We start from the raw sequence: 10386 nt of genomic DNA, 5'->3' as shown, positions 1-10386 counted from the left end.
CACACAAGGCCCACTTAGTGTTTTCAATTGGAGAAAGTAGCACAGACAGGTCTTTAAACCTGACCACCTCGTTCGAGAAATACTGCTGTACGTACGAGCTGGCGAATACGATAGGAGGCGCACAAACGAGATTAGATAAAGCGAGTTATTTCTACCTTGACATACAGAGAGTGATTTTCAAGAGGAATGTAATTTGGCCTACAAAAGAATTTGAAAAATCGACACGCACACGTGTTTGGACCTTTATTATCACTTAGAGGAAACAATGGAATGAAATCCTTGAACTAACTCAAACCGTAAATACTGCCATTGTGAAACTCCATCATAAATTGAATAATAATAAATACAACGTTCCAAATTATTAAGTAACCTTAATAGAATTATGAAATATTCTTTTAGACACCATTCTTTACATAATCGATATGGAATTCTTAAATAGTACTCTTGCCCCTAGGATTTGACTAGATACTCTCGCACTTAGATTACTTCCCCCCCCCCACAATACTCTCTACCTAGGTTTCTTTCTCTTTTTTTTTAACAGCATTATTACGTCAAGTTTGTTTTTTTTTACAAAAAGTTTACACGATATCTCGCACCAAATTTGGTTGTTTTTTGTACTCTCTATCACAATTATTTATTTTGTTTATACACTTGTTACAAAAGTTAGAGTTGTCTAGAATACAAAGAAGTAACGATTCTCAACACTGCTATCAAAAAGGTATAATCGCCATGGCAACAACATCACAAAGTTACATAGCAAACGAGAATGAAATAGGTAGAGGTCTTAATTCAAGAACAAAGGTCATAACACCACAGACTCACGAGGTCACACTTGTTGGTCAAGTGTCTGTACAGCTGTTATGGATGTGAGTGACCAAGACTTGCAAAGTTTCTGAAAATAAAAAAATAATACATTTAAGTGAAGGAAACTAATTTTAGTTTGTGGTATAAGCCTAGAAAAGAGCAACACGTTCCGCCACTCGGTCCAATTATCAAAAACAGTCACACTTTCTGCCACTCGCAAAAGGGTTAACACACGATTCATAATTGAAACTAAAATGATAAAGATGCTGAAGAAAACGCTACTGTGTATAAAATGCGTTTTTCTCTATTTCAAATGATTGTTTTGGAAATCCATACCAACCACCACAATACGCTTTTTTAAAATCGAGAAATGTTACCGATATTTCAGACTTGTTTTAAAGGAAACACTTAAGATAGGAATGTGATAAATAAGAAAACCAATCTCTTCGAAATATAAAAACTATTCGCATCAAAACGTAAAACAAAACAAAAACTACGTAGTTTATTCATCGAGTATACTTACCACTTTTGTGGCTGACTAGATGACTTTGACGTCACTTCCGTTTCCTCATTAAATAAGATGGAACCTCTCTGTTTCTCTCCCGAATGCTTTCTGTGAGGGACACTGATACTGATGACCCTTGTGACGTTGTCGGTGTAGACATCATCTGACACACAAGATCCTTGACCTCACCAAGGTTTAAACTGTCCATGTCGATGTTCATATCTATTAACAGCAAATCATATCAAACGACAGTTTATTACACGTGAAGTACTCTGGCAGTTTAGTTTAGTCAAAATAAGAAATAAATAGGAACTTAACGTCATTCGAAGAAATACAGTGACTGTAGCATAAGGATGTATTTAAAGGTTTATTCAATACTAGTCGAACAAAGGAACTACGAATAGTTTTGTTTGATATATGCAGTAATTTTTAACTTTCGAATGGGGGCGGAGTGTGGCCCAATGGTTAACGTGCCCGGACTGTGAATATAAGGATTCATGGCGCGCTTTTCAGTCCATTGCTGCACAAACACGCTCCGCATTTAGAGATGTCAAGAGTTATATGTGCAAAATTCTAAAAAAAACAACTATGAGTAGCCTAGATTCGAACCCAAGGTACTAAAATAACACTTTTGACGGATTTATTAGTGGATAAACAAATAGTATAATAAACAAGTGTTAAGTGTTACATAACAGGATAGTTATTTACATATATAAAGCCTCAAATCAACACACGTATGTTATTGCATTTCCGTTATTTTCAGGTTTATGGTTATTTTCACAATTGCTGAAAGAAAGCAAACAACGACGACTATTTAAAAACCCGTGTATCTTTCCAGACTGTTTTATTCTAGTCTTACAGTGGCGTAAGAACGGGGATCAACCTACCCCTGCTTTTCAACCTGTCTCAGTGAAAATGCATCAAAATTAGGAAAAGTACTCTCAGGAAAATGCTTAAAATTTACTCCAGAAACCAAGAGTTTCCAGGACCCTGGACTCCGACCATAATGGGTGCGCCTATTGTGCACGTTTCGCTCGGTCAAATAAACCTTGCCCACCACACACACACACTACCATTTGTAATTTTACTCCTACACCTCTGTCTTAAAACTACCAAATGTTACTATGAAGGGAAAAATAGGTCATGGAGGCTCAGCATCGCTACACGTGCGAAACAATGATCACGTTGCGAGCCTCGCTTTCAGGTCCTACGTAGTTCCGGAAATTATTGAACCTGCTGACATTACATTTTGAAAAGTAGCAAAAAACGTAAATGTAAATAATGCTGGAGACGGCTAGAATGGGTAATGAAGTATAACTTTAATATAAGTTTAACATAACAGCAAATGTACCTGATGAGTGAGTTCCTCGTCATCGAACGTAAATGTAAATAATGCTTGGAGACGGCTTGAATGGGTAATGAAGTAAAACTTTAATATAAGTTTAACATAACAGCAAATGTACCTGATGAGTGAGTTCCTCGTCATCGAACGTAAATGGAAATAGTGTCTCTAGAAACTATGTTTTATTGAATACTTAATAATTACTGATTAAGAGTTCTGTAAGTAGCACTTTGAGGATGATACAATGTCATTGAACATTTCTGAATACTTACGCCCAAGCTTCTGTCTACTTTAAACTTTTCTTTGTTGAAGTCATTGGGGACGAAGCAGAACTACGTTTTCCCGCAATTTCCCCCTCAAAAAAAGATCAGCGCACCCTATAGACTTTATGCAGTCACGTGGCCAAAGTAAACTCGCAACAATTTGCGGCCGTATTGGACGTAAACATTATTCGTGAAAATATGGCCTCCGGTACACAATCACCTAATTCTCAGTTTATTTTCACGAATTTACTAACAAATTAGACAATATATGCAAGTCAAGGTATGAAGAAGAGTCCAGAAAAGTCGGTCGTGATACAACAGATCCTCATTACATCCGGTCAGCAATGACAATCGCGCTAGATGCCAGTAAGTTAGTCGACATTGCAAACGGAGGATCCTAGTTAGGCCTACAAACCAACGGTAAAGTCCCACAGGTTGAGAATATAGATATCGTAAATTATTTAGTCCCTATTATTTATTTTTAAACCGGCAAGCAGTTCAAGGCTTATAAAAGCCTTGATGCTAACAAGTATTTTGTGGCTGTTTGGGTGCATGATGTCAGACTATGGAAGGTGTACAAGATGTCCAACTACATAGCTTACTCGAGGGTAAGTCGAAGTTGTTTTTACTTTTAGTGACTAGGCCTATTGTTCATGTCCTATCAGTATCAGTGGTAAATTTACAATCTAGATATATTACATCGTATTGTATTGTATTTTAAATGCCCGTGTTTTGTAAGAACAAATTCTTTAGTAAATATTACCATACATTTTACACAAGCCCTGGATTTTAAGACCACCTATCTTGAGAAGCCACATTTATGATAAAACATTATCACCACCCACTGGCCCCATCCACCTAGCACTGCTGGTGCGGACCTGTATCATAGTATTTAGGTTTCGGGAAGCACCAAATACTTACAAGCAACAGGTTTTATCATTATCTGTACAATATAATTGTGACAAGGTACATTGTATATACAAGTAGTACTAACCAGATATAAAATGGGAACTACATAGTCTATGGTACAACGATGGTTTCCAAGTCTTGTCAATGTTGTTCGAGTCTGCACTTTTTACTGCCGCAGTCCATTTAATTCTACGTACTGGATCTTTTGTAAAGCTATAAAACGATAACTCTGGAGTCTTTGTCTGGTTATTTGTACAACTAACTGCCGCACAGTTTGATCCCAAATTCCACTACCAGCAACTACGTTGTGATTACTACTACTATATTGTCTCTCCGAAACATGACCAGGTGATTAGGGAATTTGACTCGCAATCTGCGGATTCGAATCCCCGTCCAACTAAACATGCTCGTCTATCAGCTTTGGGGGCGTTATAAAGTTACGGTCAATTCCACTTTTCGTTGGTAAGAGAGTAGCCCAAGAGTGGCGGTGGGTTGTGATGACTAGCTGCCTTCCCTCTAGTCTTTCACTGCTAAGTTAGGGATGGCTAACTCGGATAACCCTCGTGTAGCATTGCGCTAAATTAAAAACCAAACCAAACTCTTTGCTACGTCCAAAATGGCGGTATTTACTTTTCGGCTTGCCGGTAATATATACGTGACGTCACGCGCATAGGGTCTATATGCGTACCATTTTCAAGTTTTTGTAATTGACTGTTTCAAGCGTCTGTAAGATTGTGACGCAAAGCGGAGAGCAGTGAATTGTTTCGGGAAAACTGTTAGTAGAAAAAAAAAGTAGGTGAAAAATTCTCAAATTTCACATTAAATCATAAAATAACAACAATTCGTTCATCCGTAAAACAAAAACAACCCGGAACAGTTATGCCTAAATCGTAAGAGTTGGCTGGTCTGTCAGATTCAGAAGCACAACGATATTAACAATATCTATGATGGTATGACAACACGCAGTGGACTTTTCTCATCGAATAATGTGAATTGACTGGAACTTTTGGCCCTAGAGTGCGGAGTACATTTTTGGCGACAACAGGTCGTGAACCATGAATAGTTGGATTTTCAGTCCGGGCACACTAACTACTTAAGCTACGCCCGATTCCTTTCAAACTATACTTAAGATAGTTCGACACAATGGTTATTATCTTGATAAAGTAGACAGACAAACTGGGCTGATTATTGCCTAGCTTTCTGCAAGATGGCGGGCGATACGTTTTCAGAACGTACTAACGAACCGAGTTAAGTTTTTGTTAGCAGCGAAAATGAGTCTCGTGCTTAGAATCAAAGTTGATGTAGAGATTCTTTCTACTGAACAATAAATCAAACTCTCCGAACATCAGGGTATTCTCAAGGAAAATAAATTGAAGAAAGTGAAATGCAAGATAAGTACAATAAGACAAGGTATGCTGGGAAAAAAAGTTGCAACGCAGAGATTGGTCAATGGTGTGTGACGTCACCGGCCATAATAGAAATATACACAATTTTCAATTTACAAATATATAACTACAATTAAACACTTATTTTAATGTGAATATTGGCAATCGTTGAAGTTCGTTAGCTAAAAGATCTGAAACACTTTAGTGAAATTACATTTTTTTTAATATCTACAAACGTTATAGAAAATTGAACAATATCTTTGATATTGGTAATAGTTGAAGAATTAAATAAGTTTAAGAATTTTTGTTTGTTGTTAAGCGCAAAGCTACCCAATAGACTGTCTATGCTGTGACCACCACAAGTATCGAAACCTAGTTTTTAGCGTTAGAAGTCTGCAGACTAACCGCTGAACCACAAGGGGCTTTTAAGAATAAATTTACAAAAATGTTGTGAGCGTCTTGGTGGTATCTGAAGGTTGTGTTATTTATACAAACATGTATACAACGCTGTTATCAGTAGGAAAATTACACAGCCAGTCAGATTACGTACACTCCGCCGAGTAAACGCTTCAAAATGTAAAACTCTTAGTTTGACGAAGTGTGGTAGGATACCCTGTTTTGCTGAAACATACTATACTCTAGCTAAAACCACCACCAGTCAAGTCTTGATACCAGCCAAGCAGAACCAGTTTAATCTTCTCTAAGATTCCTTCTACACGATTATATCACGATTATTCGGGGTGGTGACCCTCAGCGGACTCGTCATTCTGACTGACTCTACTGTTTAGACATATATTTAAAGTTTGTGAGCACATTTTTTGTAAGTATCGGTACTACTCCATTCAGAAACAAAATGACGCAAACCAGACAGTGGGATGTGCAGATCACGTGACCTGTTATTATAGCTATTATTGTCAATGGTAAATACCAGACAGCGAGTTGAATGAGAAGCTCGGACAAGAAAGGTACTGCGAAATTTTTCTTGCAAGACTATCTCTAATAGGGCCGTGTTACGATTGCCTCTAATTATAGCAACATTTTTTTTTTGGAACTGAAAAAATAAAAAGATTTGTGTGTGTACGCGTGCCATATGAATGTTACATCTGATGTTTAAATGGAATTAGCCTAAAATTTTAATACTGATATAAATTAAAAATCGTTATATTCCCAAAAGTTTAACAGTTACATGATCTATTGTGGCTTGAATATCCATAAGACTGTCTTATATATATATAGGACCCTAATGGAAGGTCAAAAATGAGAGGTAAACATAACGCGGTCCTGTTAGAGATGTTCTTTTTTTGTCTCGGGATTGAGAATTATTAGGTTCATGGGAAATTGAGCTCTTGATTTTAGCGTTGCAGTTCCGAAAACTTACCGCTGCCCTACTAGAGCAGTGTTTCCCAAAGTGGGAGCCACTGCTCCCCTAGGGGCTGTGAAGCTTTTTCTGAGGGGGGCAAAAATGGGCCGAAGACAAAGATGCTGAATTACTTTTAATTCTAAATAAACAATAAACCGTTAAAATTATGTTGAATTAATTAAATGCCACAGTATGTCGAAAGGAGATGTTTACCACGGCTCTGTTTTTCAATCATCATTCTATAGTTAGAGGTTGGAGAGGCTTCAAACTTTTTGTTTTTATTCACATCAAGGGAGCCTCAGACTAAATGAGTTTGGGAACCACTGCGCTAGAGGAGAGGAATTAAATAGAAAGCACAATAGCAGTTTTTCTTAAAACAAGTTATTACTTTAAAATTATCCAAAGGGAGAGGGCGCACAACAGTAAGTAACTTAGATAAAAACAAATTAAACTCGTTAAAATTGTAAGAGATGTTGAAACTACATAAAAGGTACAACGATGGAAGAGGACAGCTATGATGGTAGTAGCTTCCAAATTGGTTCCACGTGTCTCTAGTTATCCATCCAATCAAAAGTGGAAGTCACGTGCTCTAGCCTGAATCCAATTACAAATCTACTGACCGCGGTCAGTTGTGGACGTAATCTTAATAAGAAGTCACTAATATCTATTATTTTCATTGTTGACCACCCCTTTTACAGTTATGGTATTTCTAAGTTAAACACACATACGCACGTATTTTAACAAAAACAATATATAAAAGTGCCTCACCCTGCATACATCTTGGCAGTCCACGAGTCTTTAATCTCTCTAGCAGAGCGTTGTGTAATTGGTCTATGTAACTGATGGCTTCTTCTATAACTGTCACCTGTAGAGAAGACAAATTCAGAAGTATTTGCACGCAAACGTATAATTGAAAAAACATACAAGGCAAATAAAAAACTAACTAAGAAATTCAAATGTATGATAGAACACACACATAAATATGATACGGTAAAAGTAATAATAAAAAGCTGTAAACTTTAGCTGTACATACATTGTTTTATACATAATTTATATTGTTTGAGCTTGCAGCAACATCAGCTAAGCCTAACTTGTAAAACATAGTTACCTAAAATTAGAAATCTTATTAATTTCCACGTACTTGTCCTGACAATGTCACTAAACAAAAAACAACCATGAGCATTTCATTTACGTGTCTTAAAAAACACACGAAAAGCTACTTTTCAACGAATAAAATTAAAGAAAAAAAAGATTCAAGGAAACCTGCTCGGATTGTATGCGGCATAAAGAGGTTTAATTGTTGTTGTTGTTATTTTTTGTTAGATTTACGTAGTACTCAAGTAACTTGTACTTTAAGTTAAGTATAGGCTTGAGGAGTTTACGAGCAGCTATACCTTTACTAGATGGCTACTGAACAACTTAGCAACAATAAAGATTTTATCCTCACAAAAATGGAGTCAGTTTGGACACGTCAGTTCCTTGAAAATACTTTAATTTATATCACAAAGTAAATATTTGAAGAACACCATGTGTTGGTAGCTATAAAATTAAAACATAAAGTAATAACTTCAATTATATGACAAGCTACTATCGCCAACAGAGATGCAAAACATATAATGCGTTCTTGAATAACGAGATTACTTATTATCACGTATTTAATATGGTTGTTTTCTACAGGTGGATTAACATAAAAGTTACAGCTTAATTTTTTTACCTTTTAATAAAAGTTATTCAGACACAGATGTCGCTGTTCGACAGCTTTTACAAAAATCGTCTGCTAAGAATGCCGTTTTAGATGACGTACAAGGAATAAATAAGTCAATAAATAAAAATGTAGTAGTTTTAAAACCCAAAAGAAGAGCCATAAAATACTCAACGTTCACTTTTTTCTTATTTAGAAATTTTTGTTTTTATTTAATTGGTGTTTCCAAGAGAGGTTTCTTTCAGAATTGACATAAAAAAATAATCGGGGTTAGTCACGTGGGAAGAAACACAAGTTCTAATTGGATATAGTTCTAAACAACGACTATTTTACTAGCCGACGATGATAACTTTTTTTTTTTACCTTGGAAACTTGGGGCTTTTTGGAAAGTGAAGGAACCATGGACCTGAGACGACGGTATTCTTGGACTCTCTGTTGCTTTCTTCTGCTTCTGCGTTTTTGAAGAAGTCGTCGTTTTTTGACAAAGGTTCTGTACTTTACATTCGTGCTAGTAGCCGATTCAGAAACCACCAACTTTGCAGATCCTTCGTAAGAAAGATCTTCCATTCTTAATTCTCTTGAATAGAGCAACCTGGAAACGAGCAGAAATAAGATACATGAGGAGACAAATAAAACCTTCATGGTCAATAAAAGATCGTCCATTCTTAATTATCTTGAATAGAGCAACCTGGAAACGAGGAGAAATAAGATACGTGAGGACACAGATAAAACCTTCATGTTCAATAAAAGATCGTCCATTCTTAATTCTCTTGAATAGAGCAACCAGGAAACGAGCAGAAATACGATACATGAGGAGACAGATAAAACCTTCATGGTCAATAAAAGATCGTTCATTACAAGTAGAAAGCTAAAGCTATCTGGGTGTAACCTAATTATAGACTGATGGACTAGAAGGAATGCAGCTAGCTGGTCAATAGTACTAACAATCAGGTCTTGGACTACAATTGTCTGACCAAATAGGGGGGACTTGACCATCCCTGTTCTAGCGCACCCACGGCTCCAGTGTGCGGAGTGCATGTTGTTACAGCTACGGGTCACGAACCATGAATCTTTCGATATACTTATAAAAGGTACCTAAGGAGGTGATTATAAAATTCACAAGCTTCACTGACTTACTGGACGTAATTGTTGATACTAGAAACAGTTATTTTAAAAGTGTGAGCATATTGTATCTTAGAGCTTGTTCGTTCACCTTGTGAATACAATGGGCTGAACGATCAGGTCAAAGACCCTAAGAGTTTATGCGGATCAGAGGAAAGGCAGCACTCTAACGAACAGGGAAAATGTGAAATACGTCCTGCTGCACCTCGTATCGAACCCGACACGTGTGAATACCTCGATCTCATACGCTAATCACTAGGTGACGTCCGGGCCAGAGTATCAGAGTTTGATATGTGCTTTGGGCTAGTGGGATGGCCTTTTAACGTCACATTCCGAGTCGGTGGGATGGCCCTGTAAAGCAAGAGATGAAAGAATATAGATTTAGAATATATGCAACTCCAAGTCTGGAGTATAATAGAACAAGCGCTTTTCACCAAAAAAATGTTTTTTCCAATTATGGTATTTTCATGAAAGTGATATACAGCCTCTCTCTCGATCTTTAAACCGGGCGTGGCCAACTGATTAGCATATTAGAAGGCCCAAGGTTCACGTCACGACACATTTTCAGCTGTAGATACGTTAAAGGAACCATATCCAATATCATTATTGGTTGCTTTTTAAAAGTTAGGGGCAACTAACTAAACACTGAATTTGATTTTGGGGATAACGCACAGACAGACACATTACTGATTGAATCTGTGGATAACACAAACATATTACTGATTGAATCTGGGGATAACGCGCGCACACACACAGACACTACTGATTGAATCTTGGTATAACACACACAGAGACACATTACTGATTGAATGTATGGATAACGCACACACAGACACATTAGTGATTGAATCTGTGGATAATGCACACACACACACACACACACACAGAGACACATTAGTGATTGAATCTGGGGATAACGCGCACACACACACACACACATTAGTGATTGAATCTGTGGATAATGCACACACACACACACACACACACAGAGACA

The 10386-nt window shown here is 37.0% G+C and overlaps 1 protein-coding gene across 1 annotated transcript; it reads right to left on the bottom strand.

The window, feature by feature from the left end:
- Window positions 1–293: 293 nt before the first annotated feature.
- LOC111083491 lies at window positions 294–8859 on the bottom strand. The gene is made up of 4 exons (XM_022380052.1): window positions 8634–8859; window positions 7337–7433; window positions 1328–1531; window positions 294–892 (listed from the first exon to the last, which is right to left on the bottom strand). Exons 1-3 carry the CDS (start codon window positions 8835–8837, stop codon window positions 1359–1361), a joined length of 474 nt encoding a protein of 157 aa, XP_022235760.1. The 5' UTR covers window positions 8838–8859; the 3' UTR covers window positions 294–892; window positions 1328–1358.
- Window positions 8860–10386: the final 1527 nt, after the last annotated feature.

This window comes from Limulus polyphemus, unplaced genomic scaffold, assembly GCF_000517525.1.
Source record: "Limulus polyphemus unplaced genomic scaffold, Limulus_polyphemus-2.1.2 Scaffold9805, whole genome shotgun sequence".
NCBI lineage: Eukaryota > Metazoa > Arthropoda > Merostomata > Xiphosura > Limulidae > Limulus > Limulus polyphemus.
The sequence above is the reverse complement of the archived record's forward strand: the minus strand, read 5'-3'. Positions and strand labels throughout refer to the sequence as shown.